The sequence below is a fragment of the Danio rerio genome, chromosome 2, assembly GCF_052040795.2.
Source record: "Danio rerio strain M-AB ecotype USA chromosome 2, GRCz13ab, whole genome shotgun sequence".
Taxonomy (NCBI): Eukaryota; Metazoa; Chordata; class Actinopteri; order Cypriniformes; family Danionidae; genus Danio; species Danio rerio.
This window is the reverse complement of record NC_141022.1, coordinates 46,109,430-46,135,705: the sequence shown is the minus strand read 5'-3', so window position 1 is coordinate 46,135,705 and position 26,276 is coordinate 46,109,430. Positions and strand designations below refer to the sequence as shown.

Here is a 26,276-nt window from a genome sequence, read left to right as displayed (position 1 = left end):
ACAGGCGACTGCTGCAAATTGTGCTTTAATGTTTAGCTGGTCAAATGTATGGTATGGAAACCTTATATACCTGCTGAACCCGTCTCATACAGCTGCCATTGCAAGGCTCAGACACTTTGTAGAGAGGAATTTAACACAACTGCCTCTAGGAATCGCCAATGGAAATAAAACAGACACGCACAAAAAATGTGCGTACGCCTGCCAGAAAGCTGCCGTGAAGCTGCGCACATTCCCACATTCAGTTCATTGTTAGTAAATCCAAACGTGAGTGATTCTGAGCGTGAAACCGTGGCGTACGCAAAGTTTTTGTGCGTACGCAGTGTTGATACATGAGGCCCCAGATGTTTTCACAATCATAATACACATTATGGTATCTTTTTTTGTTTGTATTAATTAATTTACTACTTTTAATCAATAATAAAAAAATACTTTTACTTAATATTATTAGCCCTCTTGATTGTCTACAGAAAAATCCACTGTTATAAAATGATTTGCCTAATTACCATAACTTGCCTAATTAACCTAGTTAAGCCTTTAAATGTCACTTTAAGCTGAATACTAGTATCTAGAACAATATCTAGTGTAATTTTATGTACTGCCATCATGGCAAAGATAGAGATAGAAGATAAAACTAATCAGTTAATAGAAATTAGTTATTTAAACTATTATGCTTTGAAATGTGTTGAAAAAAAAATTATCTTTCCGTTAAACAGAAATTGGGAAATGCAGTATATATAGTTTGTTAAATAATATAATTATTATACATTTGTTAAATTTTGTATAGTTATGTCATTTAGTTTAATCCAGCCATTCCTAATAGCTTGCAAAAGGGTCGTTTGGGTGTAACATATGGCCCGTTTCCTCTGAGAGGTACAGGATGGCATGGTATAGGTCGGTACGGGTCACCTTTATCAAGCTTGCATTTCCACTGCCAAAAGGGTACCCTTTTGGTGAGCGTGGTGTACAACAGCAAGTTTCAGACGACGTCATTTTTACTCAAGGAAATGTCAAAGCATATATCATATGAGAAGATATACGAGAATTACAAAACAGATGCTTTATACAGATAAATACTGGTGTATAAATGTTCATTACTAACCTCATATGAATATGATTTGATTATAACTGCAGATCAATGACAGTGTGAAAAAGCCTACTGTAATGTCTCCAATTATACAAAATAATTAAATAAATGCGACTTATCTTGTAAACCAGAAGCATTCAGCTGCACGTCTAGCTCCACCCTCTGGTACCCTTTTTTTTTCGTTCTAGATACCCTTTGCAAAAATGGGTACAGTTCGCTTTTACAGTAGGTACTATTTGACAGTGGAAACAGCCATAAAAACGTACCGAACCATACCATACCGTACCGTACCACTCCTTGGAAACAGACCAATATTTGTTTTAGAGTAGTTTTGCTGTACATGAAAATAAAGCGTGCTTACCATGATAGTGATTCCTGTGTTTTTACATTTTTGTTCTACTAATGTCACATTAAAAAATTTTTTTTACTATATACCTTACTTTTAGATGTGCCTTCAGTGCATCTCTTCATGCGTAAAGACAGCTTACATAACAGTTTGGATTTGTTGCAGGTAAAATTAGACCAGGCTTTTTTTCTTCAAGGATATGCGTTTTGATTTGTTTGAGGTGAAGTCATGACCATTAAAAATAGATTTAAATGTGTGTTTGCTGGGAAGAAGCTGTGAGTTTATCCATAGAAACACAAAAATCAAGACGTGTGAATTGATTTTCAATCTGTTTCTTCCATTTTATTAAGGTTGCTCCATGTATACAAGTACATATATCTCAGTTCTTCCATTTGTTTTTGTTGTTTTTTTTTTCATTTTACCAGGGAATTTTAGAAAGAAAAGGAATGATAGAGAAAGAAACAGAGAGAAAGAGAGAGAGTGTGTGTTAATTCAAATGAAATATCACCTGTAGCAACATTATCTCCACAGCAACCAAAAATACACAACGATAGGGCCAACCACTGACATGCAAAACACACAACCTCACACATACAGAAACACACACACAACGTTCACACTGCTCTGTCAGGAAATTGAGAGACTGGTGTGTGTGTGTGTGTATGTGTGTGTGTGAAGTGTGTTCTGTTTGTTGAGTTTGGAGGTCTGGACTGTCTCTCTCTCTCTCTCTCTCTGTCTCTCTGACATCATGACAAAATGCTGCTTTTAAACTACAGAAAGACCAGAACTCTTTTCACACACACACACACACACACACACATGCAGAAAATGCATACTCAAACCATGCATAACTCCATACATACTCTCGTTTCATATAACCAGATCCCTCCATACATGTACACACGTTATCGAACCTTCAAACATCCGTTTAAAGTGACAGCTCACCATTAAAATAACAGTTCTGATACCATTTACTCTCCTCAAGTCATTCCAAACCCTTAGGAATATTTTCGTCCATCTAAAACAAAGGGAAGGTTTTGGAGAAGGTTCATGCTGCTCTTTTCTAGTAAAAGTGAATCCAAAAAAGACTAAATAGCACCATAAAGTAGCCCATATGGCTCATGCACTATATCCCAATTTTTGCCATGAAAATCTTGCTTGAATGATTTGGATGTCCATAGACTTTCGTGCATAACTCTTTCTGCTAAATTTCTCCTTTTGCATTTAGCGGAAAACCAACATCATGATTTTTTAGAAAGTCATAACCGAATTGCTGTTTTAGGGTGAACTGTCCCTTTAAAAAACACTAATACTGCCATGTGCGTGTGTGTGTATGTATATGTGTGTTTTAATGCATTGTGCAGTACACTGATTTTGTATCCACTGATATGTGAGAAAAAGAGAGAGAGAGAGAGAGAAACAAAGAAAGCAGGAGAGTCAGGGGATAAGCAGACACAATGTCAATCACTAAAGCAGCAAACAGGAAATATGAAATATGCATCGGGAGGCTGGACTTAAACTACTACTACTACTCACGCACACACATACATACATACATACACACACACGCACACACACACACGCACACACACACACTTATATATATATATATATATATATCTTTTTTTTAACCCCACCCATCATATCACACTCAAATGAAGGGAAGTGAGAATGGAGGGTGGTGATGAATAGACTCAATGTTTTTATTCCACCCCTCACCGAATGGAGGTAGAAAGAAAGGTAAGAAGAGAGAAGGAGGGAGAGTTGGGGGCTGGTGATTTGTATCAAAGTTCAATTGGATATTAAAGATAATAAGGTCATAACAGCCAGTCTTGTTCACCATGATCATGTCCATCACCAACACAATGATCAAAGTCCAGCCTGTTAAAATCATTACTGTTATTGTTACTATTATCATTATTGATGTTATAATTACTGGTATCATTTAAAATGGGCGGGCTAGTTTTATTATTTAGATTTGATCTCCGTTTTCATCTTGTCGTTCACTGTTCCTTCCGTTAATCCTGCACAGCGACTGCTTGCTCCTTGTTGGGGGCGGGGCTGGTCTCCGTGGTGATTGGCTCCGCGGGGGCGGATTCCTTTGTGGGCGGAGCCTCAGTCTTTTTAGACTCAGCGTCAGGCTTGCTCTCCGACGCTGCGGCTACAGCAGGGGCGGGATCTTTAGCGGCCTCTTTCGCAGGTTCTTTCTCATTGGCTGGAGCTGCGGAAGGGGCAGACTTTTCTTCAGCTTTTACAGGAGGAGCATCTGGACTTTTGGCGGGTTCTGCTTTGGCAGCCTCGCTGGTCTTGGCATCAGATGCTTTAGGAGCATTAGCGTTAGCATTTGCAGCAGGCTCCTCCTTTTTTGGAGGGGCGGCGCTTTTCTCCTCTTCCTTGGGTGCGGTGGAGTTGCTGTCAGCGGTTGGTGTGGCTTCTTTAGCTGCTGCCGCCGTGTCATTGGTGGTCTCGGTGGCAGCAGCAGCGTCCTCCTTGTTCTCTTTAGGAGCTTCGCTCTCCTCCGCCGACGCTCCCTCTGTCTTTGCGTCCTTCTCTTTGGCCTTCTCGTCGTTCACATTGTATCCCTTCTTCTTTTTGCTCAGCTTCCCTCCCATTTTACCTGACCTTTAAAAGAGAAAAACAGAACAATCAGAAATAATCATGCATAACCAGAATACACTAAGGGCCCTATCATACACCCGGTGCAATAAGGTGCAATTTGTTGCTATTTGTAGACCAGCGGACCCAAATTTTCACATTTTGTGGCATGAATGTTCTGGTCCAAACAAGACCCAAGCAATGGACATTGTTGGTACGTTGTTATTTTGAGCAACTGAAATAAACCACGTCATTGACCAACTGAAAGCAGGTCAAAAGTCCAGCGAAGAGCACGTTAATCATGCGCCTATGCAGGTCCAAACGCTTACACATTGCTTAATACACACAGGATGTACAGCAATACACAAATATCTTTACATATGAAAATTAAAAAATGTAAATAATTAAAGGATTAAAGTTATTATTTTCTACATACATATAAAAACCGCTGCCTCTGTGCCTTCTCTACCTCGGGTGCTTTTTTAGCTTATTTATGACAATTTGCATTTGTAAAATGTTAATATTAGTTATAGTATGATCTATTATATGCATATTTATATTCGTTTTAATACAAACAAGATTTGTCTATCTGTCGGGTTTTGGAAATGTGTCATTATAAGGGGCATAAGAATAGGACATGTGTTTGGATATAACTCATGTATAATAATTTTTTGACCACACGTCGTTATTATTGGTCATTTATTTGTTTGCTGAAAATTAGAACTGAATTTAGAAATAGTTTTGTAGCAAATCTTTGAGCTTAACAAATTACATTAAATATGTAGGCTAATTGATGTCTTCAGTGGAGTGCACACCTTATCCACGAAAGAAAAGGAGTAAAGTAAAGAGTACGGTACATTAAAGAGGCCGAATGGAGGAGGCTTGTTTTTTATCCTCACGCTGCAGATGATCTGTTTATCTGTTTTCTCGCTAGTGACGCATTGAGTTTTTCCACTTACAAAGTTCAACATGTAATTAACAAATGTGCCATGGCGCAGATCAACTGACTCTTAAAGGGAATGGAAGATGAGACTCTGGGCTTAATGCACGTTATGCTCAACACACACATAACTCATTAAGAGAATAAGCACAACCCTGTTAGACCATGCACCAGGGCACAGAACATATTTTTCTGTTTTAAAATAGCAAAAATGGATTTGAACATGCTCTTAATGCCTTTGCGCAATGGGCTTTAGACTTTGCACCTAGATCTTTAAAATAGAGCCCTAAGTTTCATACTGTCATATTATCCCCACAGTCCAAAAACATGTGCTATAGGTAAATTGAATAAACTAAATTGGCTGTAGTTTATGAGTGTGTATGGATGTTTCGCCGTACTGGGTTGTAGCTGGAAGGGCATCAGCTGTGTAAAACTGCTAGATACCCCTGATAAATAATGGGACAAGGCTGAAGGAAAATAAACAACACTGACAGAAAACAACAGACACTTTCTCTTGTTTTGTCTCATCAGTGTTACTCCTGTTGGTGTCTGTTGGCATCTTTTTTTTTCATCAATTGAACATGCTTATGGAGTATTCGATTGTCATAGAAGTGATCTGCTGCAAACTGATGATTGTCTGTGCTTGTTGGTGCAGTGTGAACTGGTCTTAATATTCTTGCCTAGCACTTGTCAGCTTGAAAACCATTTGATATTGTAATATTCTTTATGAAACTCATTAATATGCTACTTTATTCTGCTTTACACTATGCTAAGCTCTATAATGCTATACTGCATCATTTATATTGTCAACAGCTATGTTTCTAGTTTATTTCTGCAGACATTTTAGGAGAAACATGAAAGAAAACGGTAACTCGATTGCTTCACGAACCGTGAACAGATCAGAACAACCAGTGAGCAATAAAATCTTCCTCTGGGATTATTCAAGTGTAGCATGTCAAATGCAACATGTCTTGCATAATCAGAACGACATACTGGAAAAAAATAATAATTCCAGCTTTTTATAGGTACTGAAAAAGCCATCTGCAAATAGGTCTCTGCGCAAGGTGTTGTCATAAAGAGAGAAAGCAGAAGTAACAGAATCTAATGAATATACCTTGCATGTTCTGCTCTGAGTTTATTTTTGTACATGCGCTTCAGTCCTGACACAGAGAGCTAATAAAAGCTCAGCTGGCTAAACTCGCATCTCTGACACTGCCTGTCAAGGTTCTGTCATATCATGCATTAAAACCTGATCATTAATCGGTAATCAGACGCCAGCGCAGATAGCTATGTAGATGGATGGAGGGGGTTTTAGAGGACAGCATCTACAGTATGAGACATACTACCTGCAATTCAGAACTGCAGTTACCAAGGCAACTGGGTGGTCACATGACTTATTCCGAATAAGGAGCCATGCGAAACACACACTCTCTCTCTCTCGCTCTCGCTCTCTCTGTCTCTCTCTCCAATCTCCCTGTTGGCTGCTTTAGCGTTCCTGAGCTCAACAACCATCTGTGTAATGACACACTTGCGCACACACACATACAGTTTTTCTCCAGACAGAAGGAGAGCAGTAATCATGTGACGCCAACATGCGAGCTGAATGTTTCACCAACATATGACAACGGAAACATGGAAAGTCTTTCCTTGTCATGTGTACGAGAACAATAGACACTGTCTGTCCCGTCTCCACTGAGTCAAGCAGACAGCAGCACGCTGTTTCAGCGTTAAACAATACGCTGCAGTGTGTGCGCGTCTGTGAGCTGTCTCATCTGGTCGGGGGGCTTGAAATTCACTTACTGTTTGAAACCTGCTGATTGGTAGTAAATATGATCCTGGTGTAGCTTGTAAACTGTCTGTGCGGAAAGTGTCAGTGTGATGTGCATGAGGCATACAAAAGCTGCGTGGCCACCTTTAAAATTATAAAAGGATGCGCTCCATGTTTGGTCCCTACTAAAAGACAGCACAAAACCAAAGAGTTTAGTTGTAGGGACGAATGAATGCTGAGTCTCAATGCATCAGTCAGATTAAACTTTCACATGGCTTGGCCAAGAGTTGTCAATCTTTGAGTCGTAAAGTGCCACTTTTAATTCTTTAGCGCTCGATCGTTGATGCTTACGTCCAGGACAGAGTTCTTTCTTAGAAACCAGGGCAGAGCTCTATTATAAGCTGCATCTGAAATCGCATACTTTCCTATACTATATAGTATGTGAAAATCAGTATGAGAGCCAAGTAGTATGTCTAAATTCATACTGTAAAAAAACAGTAGATGAGAAATACTTGGATTACCCAATACTTCCTCTGGGATTACGCATCCTATAGACTCTACTCTCAGCCGATTCTATTGTTATCACTCGATTAAATAGGTGCTATTAGTGGTTATCCGCTAGATATGGGCCAGTAGTCTGTGCCTACTAGTAGGTTCAGAAGGCTCTTATCATCCATCCGCATGGTTAATCAGCTATAGATCACATACGCCCGGAAGTTAAGATGACTTATTTATATTATTTATTACATTTCTCATTAATTGTATTTTATTAACGTCTACCCCAAGCCTAAACCCAATCGTCATCATCACAGTAATGTAAAAACAGATCTGGATCTGGAGTCTTTATTAGTATAGCTGATTAACCATGTGGATGGATGATTACAGCCTTCTGAGCCTACTGAGCCCTGCTGACCCATATCTATCATCTGATGTCCAGTGATAACGCCCATTCAATCGAGTCATAACATTTGAAGTGGGTACTAAACTGTCCCATGAGGCCACAGGAGAGAATTTAAGAATTGGAATTGGAATGAATTGATGCAACTGATGCAGGTAGGTCAAGTGATAATGACAAAAAGTGGATCTTGACATTAAATTAACTGTTTTAAATAGCAAACAAATCAGTGTTTTTGAAACTAATGAAGACAGCAGAAGTCAAGTATTTGTTTTAACCATTTAGCCTGACTTGTTTACTGTTCTAAAATATTTAAAATGTTTCTCCAAATTCCATTTATACTACTTAGGGCTGCACTATATTGGGAAAAAAATGACACTGCGATTTTTGTATCTCTGCTATATAAATTGCAAAATGAATTTCACAATGTGACTCAAGTAACTTTTTGATTTACATTGATTGGGATGATTTTATTAGCGCATCTGCATAATATATGTGGCTCTCATACTGATTTTCACATACTATATAGTATAGGAAAGTATGCGATTTCAGATGCAGCTTATAATAGAGCTCATATATATATATATATATATATATATATATATATATATATATATATATATATATATATATACATTTAATTAAGAGATTTAAACACAGATACTTTATTAATGTCTGACAAACACTTGCTCTGCATGTAGCCTATTCAAATTCAAATGTAGTAGCAATGCAAGTAGTATGCGATTTCGGATGCAGCGCTCCATCAAAAAGGCTAGGGCACAGGACAGAGCTTGATCAGAGAGGCTAGGGCACAATATAGAGCTCCATAAAATAGGCTAGGGCACAGGATAGGGCTCCATGAAAAAGGATTGATCACAGGAGTGAACCCCTTCGTAGTGGCTTGGGCCCAGAACAGAGCTTCTTTATAGAGCCTGTGCCCCAGCACTGAGCTCCATCAAAGAGGCTAAAGCACAGAGTGGAGCTTTATTAAAGTGGCTAAGATGCAGGACAGAGCTCTATTAAAGAGGCAATGGGGCCCAGGATGGAGCTCCATCATAGATGCTAGGGCCCACGGCAGAGCTGCACGGTAGAGAGAGTAGCCGATTACCAAGACAATTGGTAAAACAAATAAATTATTGAAATCCAAAAATGTGCAATGGAAATAAATATTTGTGTTAGGTGTTCTTTCTTTTATGTAACGTGAGTAATGAGTTATTTATATATGTGCCTGCCAGTGACATGATCTTCTTACATTGTATACTGAACAAACATGGCTGTTTGAAGTTTGGAAAGGATTAGGCAAGATGACTGACAGGTGTTGTTTATCTAGCAGTTAGTCATATAGCTTTGAAGTCTCATTGATTTATTTAAAGGGCAGCTATTTTACCCCTTTTACAAGATGCAAGATAAGTCTTTGGTGTCTCCAGCATGTGTCTGTAAAGTTTCAGCTCAAAACACCCATCAGATTATTTATTATAGCCTCCAGAATCTGCCCATTTTGGTGTCTGAGTACAGGGTAGCTGTTTTTGTAGTCTGTGGCTTTTAATGCAAATGAGCTGCTTCTCCCCACCCACCATTCCCATATGCTTGTCTGCTTCTCTTGGGTTACGTCAGATAAACAGCAGTCAGTGATAGAGACAGACTAAGATGAAGCTGAAATATAGCTCATTAGTTAAAAATACCCAGTAAGTTTATTACATATATTTGTGGTGGTTTATTTAAGTCTTTCTGAAATGATGAGTCTCACACAAATGCCGTTTGCAGTAATCACTCACAAACATACACACACTCACACATTTGTGCGTGACACAGTGCGGCCGTGGTGATTAGACCGGTTAAGAATTAAATAGAGATTTTAATCTCTTTATTACAAACATGCTCTGTTTTAAAAATCTAAGCTTATAAAAATCACAGAGAGTTGGAACAGATGTTTTAATCCCAATTTATTTGCAAAACAAATGTTCTGTGGACATGTGTATGCATGTTATTATAGAGAAATGGCGCTTGTCAATCAATTCTGTGGGTAAACGCCATTTCTTTGTCACATTGCAATGCGCCTCAGAATCACTGGGATTTGGGTCCTATTTTAACGGCAGGAAATTTTTAAAAAGAGACTTGTTGGGTTTATATCGTTTCAAGATGACTGTGGACACACTATACATACACACAGTTCTGTCCAAACACCTTACAAAAGATGATTTTCATAGGTGCCCTTTATCTTCACTACAGTTCAAGGGTTCTGAGTCTGTAAAATTTTTAAAATGTGTTTTTAATGTCTTATATGCTTATAAAGGCTGGATTTATTTGATCAAAAAGCACCAATATTGTAAAATCTTAGTGCAACTAAATATAAATAAATTATTCCTGTCATGGCAAAACCAATATGTCAAGAAAGTTGGTGCTCAAGACAGATTTATATTAAACAGCTTACTGTTATATTTAAGTAAAACATGATCAAAAATAAGGATTCTTTGTTGAATGAAGACAATTTTAATGTTTATCAAAGAAGTATTTATTACCACATTTAGCTAAACAGGAGTAATTACAAAAAACAAATCTTAAAAAAAAAACACACTGACTCTAAACTTCTGAATGAGAGTATATGTACTGCTATATAAACTTGTGTAGCTTTGAATCTCAGATTGGTTACATAACCCCAAAATACACACACATTTGGCTCGAGGCAGAGGTAGTGTAGCGGGGGGGTTTGGAGAACTGGAGCATAAAATCTGACCCAATCACTGTGCTGTAACAGCAGCAATGCATTCTGGGAGCAAACAGACATTCATAGTGTTTCATATCCAAATACAACAAAATACATAAAATATTTAGGTAATACATAATCAGTAGCATGGTGTGTTGTTTTGTTTCGTAAAATGCTATAAAATGTCTCTCAGTTAATATTTGGATATTTATTGATGCCTTGTGTTGGGGCCGATCACTTGTGGCCTTTTCTTGCTAATCTACATAGGACATCTATATAAATGGGTACATGTAAGATGTAATACCAATGAATATTTACATGCGCTCTTATGATATTCATTTTACACTCATAACTATAAATACTTATGTATGCGTTTGCTTATATATGAAAAACACATGCTGTTGTTTTACCTCCAGGTCAGCAGGAGGCAGTGTATATTGCCATTTGTGAGATATCTGACTGAAGACCACAGTTGAGTGGAGGGAATGGAGAATACGACAAGTCAAAATGTACGACACACACACACACACACACACACACACTTATGACTTTAGAGCTGTCCTCCAAGCTCAAATACACACAGGCGCACACAAACTCATAACCCTAGAGATGTACTCAAACAAAACACACACACTAGCACATTGTTGGCCAGGGCTCGGGCCTCTACGTAAACAGGAGCTCAGGCTAATGAATAACTCCAGAACACAGAGCAGACGGCGAAACTGGACGCTCCTGTTCTTTGTTCGACGTTTTCGAGATGACTTAAGAGTAAATATGAGATGATGACTCATATGATGATTATTGTGATTGCTTTTGTTTTATTGATTACTAATGTTCACAGAGATCAAAAGCCTGTTGGTGGATGGTTTTCAGGATGACCGAAAGTGTAGCTGTTGACAGAAAAAGTCAGATTTTTTTTCACTACAGGTAAACTGTTTTGCTCAATTTTTGTATTTCCCCCACTAAAAACTCTTGTGTGTCCAACGATTGCTACTTCCTTCTGATTGTTCCTGATTAGTGCACACATTTTCGACTCTTATTAACCATGAGACAAACATTAACTGCACACTAACTGTGGAACAAAATTCTCAAACATCTAGTTTTATACTCCATTGCACAATTCGCTAAAATTAAATATGCAAATCAGGTAGCAGCATGAAAACGCCAACAAAACTGATGAACAGAATTTGCATGTTGTAATTCTTCATCTAACAGGCCGCTTTTGAATGCGAAGGACAAGGTAGACTACTATGATCTGTCATGCTTAATTCAGTTTTGAATAAAATGATGTTTAATAGTAATGCAATAAACACCGAGCTGTCTATAATAATCCTAGTTTACATTTGAGAAGTAATTGCATTGTTTTATCTGAAAGTTTGGAGCTAGGGCTGCACGATATTGGAAAAATCTAACACATTGATACTTTATTTATTCTGTAATATATTTAGATATGAATATGGTTTCACTAGATGACTTGAATAAATTATTTTGAAAATAAAATAGAATTTTAAATTGAGATTATTCTGAAACGGTTTGCATTGGCATAAAATATAATAAACAATTTACAACCATGGATAAACTAAATATTATTGTTTATTTTTGTTTATATGTTTATTATTGTTTTCCGAGGAGTCTAACTGTATTCGAGTATGGTAATTGAATAATCAAATGTTAATGTCTTCGTTGTATAAACAATTCAGTAACATTTTACAAACATCACAATTTCAACTGATTTAAAATCAGTCACAGGCCTCAAAAAACACTTAATATTCAAATTATAATCTAGATTCAACATTGCATGTTCTGCAATGTGACTATTGCGGATGATCACATTGCGATATCGATGCTGAAACGATATATTGTGCCGCCTCATTTGCAGCAGAATAAAAATGTGATTTGGGAATTCTTTTAATACACAATTTATGAAAAATTTGGATCATTATAAGTGCCTAATTTGTATAATGTGTCACGGACGAAAGTGAAGAGTGTGGGGGCGGGTGTCGTGGATGAAAGTGAAAAATGGGCTAGGAGGGGTGCTATGTCGAGGGCAAAGAAAGGGGTCGGGAAGTCGCGGAAGAAAATGAAGTGCAAGGAGTATGGCTCATTGGGGGGAACAGTAAAATGAGGTGCCGGATAAGATTGCAGAAGTTCCAGATCCAGCTTGTTCCGGCACAAATTAAGCCTTGATTATTATTATATATTTTTTAACAAAATTACAAAATACTTTATATCAGTGTCATACGGATTCATTAAATTGATTAAAAGTAAGATGAAACAATTTTAGATTACAAAAATCTGTATTTTAAGCAAATTTTAATTGAAACTTTGTATTCGTTAATGAATTCTGAAAGAATATCTATTAGGTTTCTACTAAAACATTAACCCGCACAAATTTTAATAATGATAATAATAAGAAATGATTCTTGAGCTGCAAATTAACATAATGAATTCTGATACTGAATACTGAATAATATTTTTTATTTATATATTTTTTATTTTATTGTTTTAACTTTTAATTTTTGCTAAAAGTCTGCATTGACTGGAAGTTGCTGCAGACTTTTATTTTATTGTGATGACATCTTTCCTACTTAAATGGAAGATTGAGTAGGGCACGGGGTTTTATTTTTGCACATATCATATTATCTTTCACTCCCAGCAAACTAATGCTTAGAGCGGCGTGGCTAAGCATATTGCAACTAAGAATTCACCAGAGATGGACTGCCATTTCCAGTAGTATCTGGATGCAGACTTTATGATGCAAGCTGAGATTGCATCACTCAGCGATACAATGTCAGACACAATGCACTTAATGGAGTGAGTGACGTCACTGTGACAGGTAGGGTCAGAGGTGGGGTTTGGTAAGCTAGAAATTTCTGATAGGGGATTTTTGGTGTCTGCGAGTGACAGATGTAAAAGTATGTTGTGGGACTACTATACACGAGTCTTTATGGATTATAGATATCAAAGTTCAGCAGTTTTTACTTTAGTGTTTTTTTTAAAGTATGACAGTGAAACATTAATGCGGTTATGAATATATTAAAATATGTGCTTGTTTGTTTGTTCGTTGTAAAAATTCGTAATAATGCCGAAAAATACTAATTTATGCACCTTCTTCAGTGTGCAGCCATGCTGTCATTGTAAAAGGTGCATTCTGGGAAATTTTCTCACCACTTGGTTTCGAGTGTGGTCCTGAAAAATCTATCTTTCGAGGGGTATCTAGCCCTTCCCCTTAGCCCTATGCCTTCAAGATAAAGAGAATTAGGACACCCCTATTCCTTCATGTGAACGTGAAAAATGAGGAGGAAGGGGAAGGGCTTAGTGGCAGAATTGGGATTGGGCCTTAATGTTACTGCCTCAAAGAGACATTTAAAAACAAGAACATTATTAATTATGACATGAGAATAAGAAAATGATACAAGATAAAACTTCTTTGACAAGAATGTGCCGTGACTATCTGTATTGTATTGTTGTAACAAAGTCTTTTTTTAAGGTTGTTATGTTTAATACTTTGAAGAAAATATAACTACCTAAATGTGTGAGTGTGGGCGACACAGTGACTTAGTGGTTAGCGCTGAAGCAAGAAGGTCGCTGGCTCGAGTCCTGACTGGGTCAGTTGACATTTCTGTGTGGAGTTTGCATGTTCTCCACGTGTGTGCATGGATTTCCTCTGGGTGCTTTGGTTTCCCCTCAAGTCCAAAGACATGCATTATAGGTGAATTGAATAAACTAAATTGGCCGTAGTTTACAGTTGAAGTCAGAATTATTAGTCCCCCTTTGATTTTTTTTCTTTTCTAAATATTTTCTAAATGATGTTTAACAGAGTAAGGAAGTTTTCATAACTTCTGATAATACTTTTTCTTCTGGAGAATATTTTATTTGTTTTATTTTGACTACAATAAAAGCAGTTTTACATTTTTTTAAAACCATTTTAGGGACAAAATTATTTGCCCCTTTAAACTACTTTTTCCGATAGTCTTTGGACTAAACCATCATTATACAATACCTTGCCTAATTACCCTAACCTGCCTAGTTAACCTAATTAACCTAGTTAAGCCTTTAAATGTGTCTTTAAGCTGTATAGAAGTGTCTTGAAAAATATCTAGTCAAATATTATTTGTTGTCAACATGGTATAGATAAAATAAATCAGTTATTAGAGATGAGTTATTAAAACTATTATGTTTAGAAATGTGTTGAAAAATCTCTCTGTTAAACAGAAATTGGGGAAAAAAAATAAACATGGGGGCTGATAATTCAGGGGGGCCAATAATTCTGACATCAGTTGTATGTGTGTGAATGAGTGAGTATAGATGTTTCCCAGTACGGGGTTGCAGCTGAAAGGAAGCTGTGTAAAACATATTCTGGATAAGTTGGCGGTTCATTCCACTGTGGCGACCCCTGATCAATAAAAGCTTTAAGCCGAAGGAAAACGATTGAATGAATGTGTAAATGTGTCTCCTTAATCATATATTAGAATCAAATTTGTGGTTAGAACCATATGAAATCTCAGTGACAGTTCCCCAAAATGTCCTGTTGATTATATATTTTTCGTAAAAAAAACAACAACAAAAAAAAAAAACTAGATTTTGTGTATATTTTTACATTTTCCAACAGTAAAAATTCATAATGTTTTAAGGTAAGGTTTTGGCCATAGTACTGATAACAAGTTGTAGTGTGTATATATAAATATAAATATATATATATATTAAAAAACGAGGCCACATTTACCTACAGTATAAGTAAATGTATTTATCCCAATCCTCAAAACATATTCTACTTCACAAAGGGAAGGTTTTAAGAGAACACCACTGCAATAAAAACAGTCCAACGACCAGTGCTCTGACAAATGATGTTAAAATGGAAAGAGAAAGAAATACAAAGGTATACGCAGTCCTTGAGTGTGTTTCTACAACTGCATTTGAAGGCGCTGAGGTGGTTTACTAACTCATTTGGACAGTGTCTTGAGAACTGTGAAAACTTTGACCTGGTAAAATCCTTCATCCTACACACACACAGAGCCCATCTCTCAGGATGGAAATTGCTCTAATGAAAACAACGGCAAGGGAACATAAACACCACTGGCAGACAAAAACACGCTCACACACACACAGACCTTGAGATTCTTTCTTCAATAGTGCACAGACTCCACATTATTCTGATGACTGTTTAGCGGCTCACGGATGGTAAAATGCACTGTGACTTTGTGTGTGTGTTTATTTAAGCCTGTCATGATTCCTAACAACACCCAGACTCAGATAGTAACACACACACACACACACAGAAAAATTTGTAAACCTCACCCTGAGTCTCAGCCTTGTGCGCTGTATGCTTCATGATCGTGGGTGAGATTTGATTGTGTCACGTCCTTCAAGTACAAACATCCATAAATCGTGAAACTGACAGATGCTTGATAACATGAAATGTGAGCTCTTTCACCTGAACACACATCACTTTATAAATGAACTGCAAGCTTGTGGCCGCTTCTTTAATCCGTCATGCTTTATTCATCTGAAACAATGAATGCCATTTCCAGCATTTCAAATCCTGCATTGTCTTTGGTAACAAGCTGTCGTGGAAATGACATTTTCAATGTGACATGTTTTGACATTTCGGATTCCAGTTGCTTGTCTTTCTACATCAAATTCCATGTCTTGCATTTATGTTTTTAAAATAACACATTAAATCTATGTGTAATACAACATAATAGGAAATGGTATTTTCTAGGTGTTAATTTACATTTTTGTTTATAAAAATCAATCTCAGGGACATAAATATGCTTTTAGTGGAGGACAACCATCAGATAAACTAATAAACATCACATAAACAGTTAAAATCCAATGTGAATCACATAAAAAAAATGGGGTTTTGGAACCTTCTTCGCTAAAATGTATACACAATGTAAAGTAAATGAACACTTTTTTTCTCATGAAAATGTTCTAAAACCACACATTTCATGTGTGTTTTATCATAATTTCAATATGTGGTTATTCAGTAAGGAATTTGTAAACATATTTCTGGTAATATCTCATATTAGGACGTAATGTTTCATATCAGACTTGATTACAAAAGATTTATTAATGTTGAAAAGATGTTTCTCTTAAAGGGATAGTTCCTTCAAGAATGACAATCTGCTCTTTATTAACCAACCTCTTGCTAAAAAACCTGTTTTTTTACCCTCCATAGAATATTTTAAAAGATCATTAGCTGAAACGTGGTGTTTGGGGATTCATAAAATGCATACCAGCACTCCAAGGTTGTGTAATGAACTATTTGCAAGGTTGTGGATTAATATTCCACAGACTGTTCGTTTCGCTTCATCAGACCTTAGTGTTTCACCAGGAGCCACAGGTATTATATGTTTGCCTGTATTTTTTATTATCATTTTTTTTTTTTTGACTCTATAAATGCCGGTAGCCACAGATTTGAAATAATGAATCACAAAGGACCTTGAAAAAGGACAAAAAAGTGACCTACATGTATGGGGAAAAAATAAATCTCTTGAAAGGAAATTTCTTTTTTTTTTAAGTCCCCTAGTGTTAAAAAGATTAATTTTATCCTTTTTAATGCATATAGTAAAATCTCTAGGTCTGATAGGAACACTTTTAGCTTAGCTTAGCATACACCATTGAACTGGATTAGACCATTAGCATCTTATACAAAAAATGCAAAAACCATACCATGGCTGCAGCAGACGCAGTCATTATACAGTGCTTTTGGCTATTTACCCGTTGGGGACTATTTTTAGGTGCTACATAATATCATTACACCTGTAGGCATGGCAGCAAAGCAACTTTTTTTTTCCATTGGTCCTAGTAAACAACTGCAAAATAGTCAAGCTTTAAATCAGAAAACTACCGATACTCTTTGATGAAATGAATGATGATGCTAATGGCGGTTCATTCTGCTGTGGTGACTACTGATAAATAAGGGGCTAAGTCGAAGAAAAATGAATGAATGAATGATGCTAATGGTTTAATCCAATTCAATAGTTTATGCTTAGCTAAGCTAAAATGCTCCTGCCAAACCCGGATATTGGCTGAATGGATTAAAAAAATGATAAAACTCAACTGTTGAACTCTAAGGGAGTTGTAAAAATTCCAAAAACATGGAGTGTTCCTTTAAATAGCTGATATTTAGGCTTAGTCTAAGCATAACTCTCATATCACCAGGGAGAAAATAATAAAATAAAAGGGACACATACATATCCACAGATTGTTTAATGTTTTCATTCTTGAGAGGAAACACGCTGTCCAAACAAGAGGCGACGGCATTGTTCATTAGACCTTGATTGTACAGTCAATGTCCTGAACACGACACGAAACACAAGGAGTTTGTTTATTCACTGTGTCCTATAATAATACATTTTTTGTTCTAGAATGAGTCTGATTTGTGGTATCTATAATTATTGGTTGTTATTTTGTAGATTGCTGTTGTATTTCTCCTATTAATTCTGTTTGTGTCTCTGTCCAGCAGACAGGTGGGGTCAGTGGGAGTCTGGCCTCTGATTGGCTGGTGCCATAGGAACCATAGGAGAGCTGTCATTTTGGCTCATTCATACAGTTCCTCTACCCAGAGAGATTCCATGATGACACACAACACCAAATCAAGGAATCTGAGCTGATGGTTACCCATAGGTAGGCCCACACTGAATCTGCATGCACAGACATCCACAGATTTTTAGCCCATCATGAATTCTGTTTATTTACTTGAGTAAATGTGTGTTAATCTATATTTATTTAGTTTTAAAAATTAATTTCAGTAATAATATTGAAAATGTTCACCAGATTTACGTACAATGCAGTTTGAAAAGTAATATTTTCTGTCTATTAGTAGATATACTATATAGGAGACTTGCTTTGTTTACCAAATAAAGTGAATCTTATTGGATTTGCATTTTAAACATTAAATACAAGTTAAAAGATATTATTTTTTATTTCACATATTGAGGTTTTGGTTATGATACTCCCAAATTCTCTAATCTGCAGAAATCAGCAGATTTTTAGCAAAACTCTCTGCAGAAATAGCAAAAATCGTCCAAAGATTCCGTCTGGAATTTGACCATTCACAGCCATAGGATCATAGGATCACAGCCACCTTATTTTTAATGTGAGAGCTGGCCATGTATTACTTTTAATGTGCAAGACTTCTGGTGTCATTCATTTCCAGTTATTTTAAGGGTGCGTGTCCACCGAAGTGTTTTTTTTTTTTTTTTTGCAAAGAATTGTGAACACTGTTGTAAAAGCACTTCTCCAACTGTCAAAGCTCAGCGGTAAATGTAAAATGTGGTGCTTTCATCAACAACAAAAGTAAACAAAAGCCAAACGTTATTATATTGTTATTTAACACACATTAAGACAGTATAGAAGAAATCTAAAAAACTTTCTAGGAGAAGAACTCTCTGACCGTCCACAGACAGCATGGTTTAAAGACATTCAAACGTTTGTGCACCTATTACAAAAATACAAGTGCAAAAAAAGTCAACTGTAGTCATAAGAAGCTCTGTGAACAATCTGGTGCACCAAAACTTTGTTAACTTATGTATTCACCAAATTAGGGTGTATGTTTACTACAGAAAATACAGCACTTGTGTGTCATGCTGCCGACTCTAATGGCAATTCGTTGAGTAAACACACACCCTGACTGACCTGACGCAGAAGATAAAGGCGAGCAAAGATGTATTTACAGTTGTATGCCGTACAAAAGTGTTCATGGAGCTTTTATCATTACAGTTGAACCACTGAAGTCATGTTTTGTCCATGTTTTTAGTTCCTCTTCTGGGTTTTGAATGTCTTGAGAACATTACTGTCTATGGAGGATGAGGGAGCTCTCTGATTTCTAAAATATTAGTATTCGTGTTAATCTGAAGATAACCTAAGGAATCAGGGGATTGGAAAAGCATGAGGGCAATTAATAACAAAGACCTCAATGTATTACCAGGAGCCACAGGTATAACATGTTTACCTGTATTTTTTTTTGTTTTGTTTGTGTGACTATAAATGCCGATAGCCACTGATTTGAAATAATGAATCATAAAGGACGTCGACAAAGGACAAGAAAGTGACCTACATGCTACATGTAAAAAATTAACAACTTTTCATTTTTCTGGGAACCATCTCTTTAAGAGAAAATTCATTTGGAAATTGCCTAATTTTACAACTCCCCTTGAGTTGATGCATTTGACCAATTTTAAGTCCATATAGCCAATCTCCAGGTCTGATAGGTACACTTGTAGCTTACCTTAGCATAAATCATTGAACTGGATTAGACCATTAGCATCTCGCTCATAAAATTCAAAAACTTTACCATGGCTACAGCAAAGGCAATGTTATTAAACAGTGCTTTTGCCTGTTTACCAGTTGGGGCTATTTTCAGGTGTTGCATAATATCATTACACCTGTAGGTTCCCATTGGTCTTAGGATACAACCACAGAATAGTCAAGCTTTAAGTAAGAAAATTATTGAGACTTTTTTTTTTTTTTTTTTGACTGAGATGCTAATGGTCTAATCCAATTCAATTATTTATGCTAAGCTAAGCTATAAGTGAGTTTGGATGAATGGATTACAAAATGGCATAACTAAACTTTTTGACTCTAGTTGAGTTGTAAAAAATCTAAAAAACATGGAGTGTTCCTTTAAATAGTTGATATTTAGAATTAGTCTAAGCATAACTCGCATATCACCAAGGGGGAAATAATAACAATTTCATTTTCATTTTTTGGTGGGGGAATTAATCCTTTAAAATACTGTATGTGAAAAATGTGTGAAAATATGACTTTGTAAAACCATAAAAGTGACAGAATATCAGTTTTAGTGGCTCTGAGCTTCTCTTAGAGAGAGCCACCAATCGCTTTCCACACAGTGTTTATAGACCGCAAAGGATGACGGGACAGAACCTGACACTAGTGACTGACACTTAAACTTATCAAGTTTTGCCGACACAAACCAAGTCTGCCTGAGGAAAACATCAAATAGTAAAAGAAAGCTCCGCTAATCACTGCCACTTACCAACGGTGTGACAGAATGGGTACGTAGAATTTGAATTCTTTTTTATATTAAGTGATGAGTCCAAAAATAGATGTAATTTTGAATGCTTCTCTAATTTAAGACTGTCTCAGATGTGCTTGAGTTATCTGTCCCTTTCAATGATCTTCCTCAAACAAACACACACACACAAAGCTCTGCTTGGCTGAACTGCCTCTGTCAGTGCCATCCTGTCTTACTGCCTCTTTCCTCTCTCACTCTCTCTCTCTCTTTTTCTCTCCCTCCCTGGCTTTCTATCTGTCGTGATCTTCTTCTGACAAACGCTGAGAACTGTGATCACAATCATCTCTAAACGTTCTGATGAAAGCACCTGGTGCACTGAATAAAGTGCAATATTTCGTAAAATTCATGTTTTTTCTTTGATTTCTCATGCACTTTAGCAGTTAATCGTCATTACATATCTGATTGCCTGAGCCCTGTTTACACTTGGGATCAAGAGGCTATTTTGTCAATCTCATCACAAGTGGACAGCGCTAAATACATGTGTAAACACGCTCTAAAAGGTTTTGAGCTTGACCACTTCTGGAGGCAGTCGAAAATGCATATGATTGGAGTGCTTTCGTTGTGTAGATGTTCATATGGTTGAATGTGTTTAGAAAGAAAGAAATACCACTTAGCTACTATTGCCTAGTGACTAAGCATGTTGTCATTATGGGACACATATGGGGAGATTTCATTTTATATTTAAGTGCATCAGACCATAATATATGGGTTTAATCAAAAACGTTGTTACCATATACATCTTTTTCCTTCACTTGCTTTCCTACTTGCTTGATATCAATGTAAATGTATATTTAGTCCAGCAGTACTTGTAAATCACATTGAGAGATTTGGCAAAAGTGATGTCAGGTGTAATGAAATATACTTTCTTTATTAATTTATTATGAATTAAATTATTTGGATTTTACGACCCTAAAGTATACACTAGGGGTGTAAACTTACACTGATCTCAAAGTTCAGTTTTGGCTATGATTTTCATGTCATTGATTTGATTTAATTGATTTGATGCTTTCCATAAAAAAATTAGAGATTTTACTTAGCAACACAATATATCTTGTATCAAAATTTATAAGTTATAAATATATTTATATTTTATTTGTAATATAGTTTTGTCCTTTAATGTAAGCAGTAAGATATATAAACTGTACCTTTAACTTTACCTGCTCTTTTTGAATGTATTAATTTAAACTCATGTACATGGACAGAACAACATGAGCAAATATAGCAAATAAACTAATGTAAATATTATCCTGCTTGCTTTTTGAGCATTGTTGAGCGAGATTTTTAAACACTGGTACACGCTCAACAGAAAAGGCTGTGATTGGCTCTAACGGCCAGTGCAGCTCTGGCACTGTTCAGCAAACACAGTAACATGGACACTAATGCTACACGGCCACGGTGATCAGCTGATCCATTATCTCCGGCGTAAAATTTATCAATTTGCGTAAAACACTTAATATAAAGTACATTTATATAGAATTTAGATAGAATCTTCTCCTAAATGTAATTAATAACCAATAAGTATATTTATGTTATATTAATAATAAAAATTTATTTTTAACAAATATTTCATTAAAAATTATGTTATATTTTTCGGTGCAATAGTATGATTGCAGCATTATTGACAGTGGTTTATGTTGATTATTTTTATAGAAAATGTATACAATTAATGACAGAATATTTAAATAATTTATTATTTTGATTTTTATAATATGTTTCATTTTATAATGTTATTGTTGTGTATATGACTTATATATATATATATACGATCTTATACTGTATGTGTATATAATTCTAAAAGTAAAGGATAACTGTGATTGGTGTAAATTGCATTGTTATGGGGTACATTTATTATATTAATCTTCTCAAATATGACATTAATAACCAATAATCATAGTAATGACTTTTTATTCATATATTTTTATTTTACAGTACAGTATGATTGCAGTGTTTAATAGTGATTTCTATTGATTTGTTTTTAAAGGAAATACATGAAATTAATTACATATATTTTAATAGTTTTAATAATTGATTGTTGTGATTTATTCATATATATTTTTTTTATTGTCAAATATTAATTTGAATTTCATATTGCCTTTAAAATTATATTAAAATAAAGGTCCATTCTTTAATTATCCTCTTTCGAAAGGAGTTGGCGGCCAGTATACTGGGTATTTATTTAAAGTATGGGTACAATGGTACTTTAGGTTTATTTTATTATTTATTTATATATGCCAAATGTGAAATATCGGATGTCTCTGTGAATGTATGCTGCACATGAAATTTCCTTACTGGGACAAATAATGTTAACTAACATTCTTCCTCAACTGGTATGCAAAAAACAAACATGCACTGATTTAAACATTGTTTCTGCTCTTACATGCATCTGCAATAATGGACAACTCAATAGACAGTAAATTTTCTTCCTCTCAGTTTTCACATGGTACATTAAAAACTGGGCATTTCACATTGACATAAATCTGACATTCTAGAACATAAATTTATTCAAGATTATTGCTCATTCAGCTCACAGAAGCAAAGGTGCAGATCTGTAAGCGCTGGCGCTCACTCATGCTGGGTTAATAAGGTTTTTGGTGAGTGAGTGGCTCCTGCATGACTGGCCTTCAGGCTTTTCTGCATTATACAAATTCAGTGGACAAATAAATGAGACCTGAACTGATGTAGCAATTCATTTATCTCTATTACACAGAGGAAGAGAGAGACAGGGAGATGTTATTTCCGAGGTGTAGCAACGGTTATACCAATGTTCTGTCATCACTCCAGTTCACTGAAAATCAATGCTCAATACCAGTATTGAAAAATATATACACAATGTAGGCTCCATGTGGTTTCTTGCGGATAGCGCGTGGTACATTTAAATGGAGAATTCACTCAAAGATTGTTACTAAATTATTGTTAACTACTTTATGATGACAGGCCATCAGATATAAACTCTTAAAAAAAAAGTTTTAACCAAATATTGGGTCAAATTTGGACCAACTCAGTGTTGGGTTAATATTTTTTCAAACTAAATTTAAAGCAAATAATTGTATCCAACTGTTTGGTTTGTCCATTTTGGGGTTAAACAACCCAGCATTTTTTTCTTCAGTAAATATTAATATTTTATTAGCATAAACCTTAAATTTAATTAACAAAAATTACACAAACATTGGGTTTGTCCATATTTGACCCAATTTTGGGTTTCGGCAACCCAACTTTTACATAGTGCAAACATTTGTGATGAAAGTCATGAAGTATAATAAAGACATTTCAACCATTGGGATGGCATATGTGAACATAATATTATAGGCAGGGGTGGACTTAACCAATAAGCGAGGGAAGCAGCCGCTAAGGGCCCCAGCCAGAGCCAAGAAGCCTATATTAATAATCCTAAAGCTATTTCATAATTTTTCTATCATATGTTGTAAAATCTGTCTATAACCATTAAGATTTTAAGGTTGTTACTTTTCTAAACCGAGGACCCTCATAAAATGTGGAGCGTTTCTCATGTACTGCACATGCAAATATTAAAATCTTATCACAAACACAGCTATAGATTATAGCTTGTAAGCTTGTTTATTTGTGAATTTACTGTATTTAATTTACATTTAAAGTTCCACTTAATATTTTAACATGCAGTTTATTTACTTTAAAAAGCTGAATCTATTGAGAAAAAATATCTACAATGAAAGAGAGTGTTTTGAATTTTAAAGCTAGGGTCCTGGAATTAGGGCCCCCAAATCACTGAGTCCGCTCCTGGTTATAGGTTCCAGCCTTCAGAATAAGTCAAGCACAAACTACTTTTTACCATTTTGCGATTAGACGCTTTTAATGTTGTGAACGTATTCAGAAACGATTGCTAAGACAGTGGATTAAAGTCATAATGTTTAGTCTCAGTCTTCAAAAGACCTCAGTGTATCTGCAGGGACTGCTGTATTAATTTTGTTTTGCCTGTATTAGTTGTTTGACTCAGAGTGCAGGTAGACTTACATCTTGAACCGAGAATAAATTAACAGCAACTTTTCATTTTGGGGTGAAATATGCCTTTATACAGACAAAACTGTTCAGGTAAAATAAGCGCATATTCTGGTTTTGAGCTGATGTTTCCAGGTTGAAACGCGTGACTCATTCAAGCTGGTGCTTGTGAACGTGAGGAGCTCATCACACCGCCCGCTCCTTCTCGCAAACTCACCTCAGACTCATAAAATGGGCTCTTATCCGGGGGAAAAAACATAGACGTGATTATTGGGCGGAGACATTTAACACTGTCTGATTTCAATATGCGGGGGTCTGAGCGCTCTTTTTTTCACTCACGGGGAGCGAGCGCGCGGTCACTCGGTTCATTGTCTGCGGCATCACCGTGAAACGTAAAATAGGTTCTTCCACAAACGAAATAGTAATAAAGACGGTTGCAAAAGCATTTAAAATTCTGTAGGCACCCACTTGCGCATTGTAAAACAAAGCAAAATGAGCAAGTGTGAAGATTTACAGGGTAAAAGCATCAGTGGACCATCCACACCCAACGCGCAATGCGCATGTGCTTTGCAGAGACAAAGGATTGGGCAATTACGGTGGCAGCTTGGAATAACGAATAAACACAAAATAAATACTACCATAAAAGGCACACTGAGACAGAACTGAAAAAGACTTAAATCGTGTTTGCTTTACGTTAGTGAGAGACACAATAATTGTATATTTGGCACTGTTTAGGGTCAGAAAATATCAAAAGTGCTCAGACGTATGAATTTATTAAATTGACTTATCTTTTGTATATTATTTATAAGCGTCAGCTTTGTGATATCTGTGGATATGTGAGAGTGTGTGGGTGGATGGGTGAGTGTGCGCGCAAGCGTGTGCACCAGTTAGACAGCGCTGCAAAATGTGTGCCAGCTTTGACAAAAGAGGACGATGGGCATTAATCCGCGTGTATAAACAAGAAAACGCAGCATTTTTTATGTATTTGTGATGAAACCCATTGTTACCACGTGTAAAATGATGACTTATCTGAAAATTTTGTAACTTTGTCAGTTTGCGCAAAAGAATCGATGCGTTACGCATTACGCGTTGTCCCAGTGTTTATTAATTACTCAAATGTATTTTCCTTTGACATTTTTGTTTTATTGATGGAAACGAACAGTGCATAAGAGACAGTGCATGCACGCGCAGAGACAGCGCTTCTCTGTTCAGTACACGCCCCTCTCCACTCAGTTCAGAAGCTTGAATTCCATGGCTAATTTCTTGACATCTTTATGTGCATCTCAGAAATCAGATTAGCACAGATGCATTATTCCTCTATTCATCAAATAAATGGCATGCTTAAAATGCGCGCTTGGTTAGGATATTCCCCCGGTTCACTACTGCGCGCTCCGTCTCTCCAAATGGGAGCTGTTCTAATTTATCAGAGGCGCTCCAACTAGACAAATTCCTCTTGTAACTGATTCTGAGAGTTCATTTAATCTACTAAAAGAGTGAAATACTCTTACCGTCGGCGGTGGACTTTCTTGTCACTCCTTTCTGAAGCTGCTGCAGTTTTTTTCCCAGTGTCTTTTTTCCCGTGCGCGTGGATTCGGCGGGGTTTAACGGGGCTGTTCAGTGTGTGTCTCGCGCTGCATTTCTCGCGCGCACACTCGTATTCGGTTTGGGGGGGCGGGGGCGCGCGACGCGATGCGAGCCACTGACGACGTGACACAGCGGCGCGCGCACCGTGATCAACTACAATAACTTATTAGAAAAAAAAATGTTTTGTTAATTATTAGATAAAAAACAGTTACCAAAATAAGTTATTTTTGGATTGTTTTAATAAGTAATCTATGTTAACCATAGCCTTTGTTTGTACAGTAACTGCAACGCAGGTCAGTGTTTAATGAATTCTGGATATTTCATTTATTTCATTCAACTTTTAGAA

The 26,276-nt window shown here is 36.3% G+C and overlaps 1 protein-coding gene and 1 long non-coding RNA gene across 4 annotated transcripts in view; one reads left to right on the top strand and one right to left on the bottom strand.

Annotated features, from left to right (window-relative positions):
* The window catches only part of LOC141378661 (uncharacterized), a 53,641-nt gene that overhangs the window by 21,443 nt on the left and 5,922 nt on the right, over positions 1-26,276 (top strand). Inside the window, exons 5-7 of one of the 3 annotated variants that reach the window (XR_015478859.1) lie at positions 10,749-10,841; positions 11,176-11,259; positions 17,801-17,964. This is a non-coding gene — a long non-coding RNA (uncharacterized LOC141378661). Of the gene's footprint in view, positions 1-10,748; positions 10,842-10,989; positions 11,101-11,175; positions 11,260-17,800; positions 17,965-26,276 lie in introns of those variants that run through there. The other 2 variants (XR_015478858.1, XR_015478860.1) reach the window with 2 other exon arrangements.
* Positions 1,747-26,037, bottom strand: basp1 (brain abundant, membrane attached signal protein 1). The gene is given in 2 exon segments (NM_001202454.3): positions 1,747-4,052; positions 25,855-26,037. A coding segment is annotated over 1 exon segment (594 nt). The 5' UTR covers positions 4,043-4,052; positions 25,855-26,037; the 3' UTR covers positions 1,747-3,448.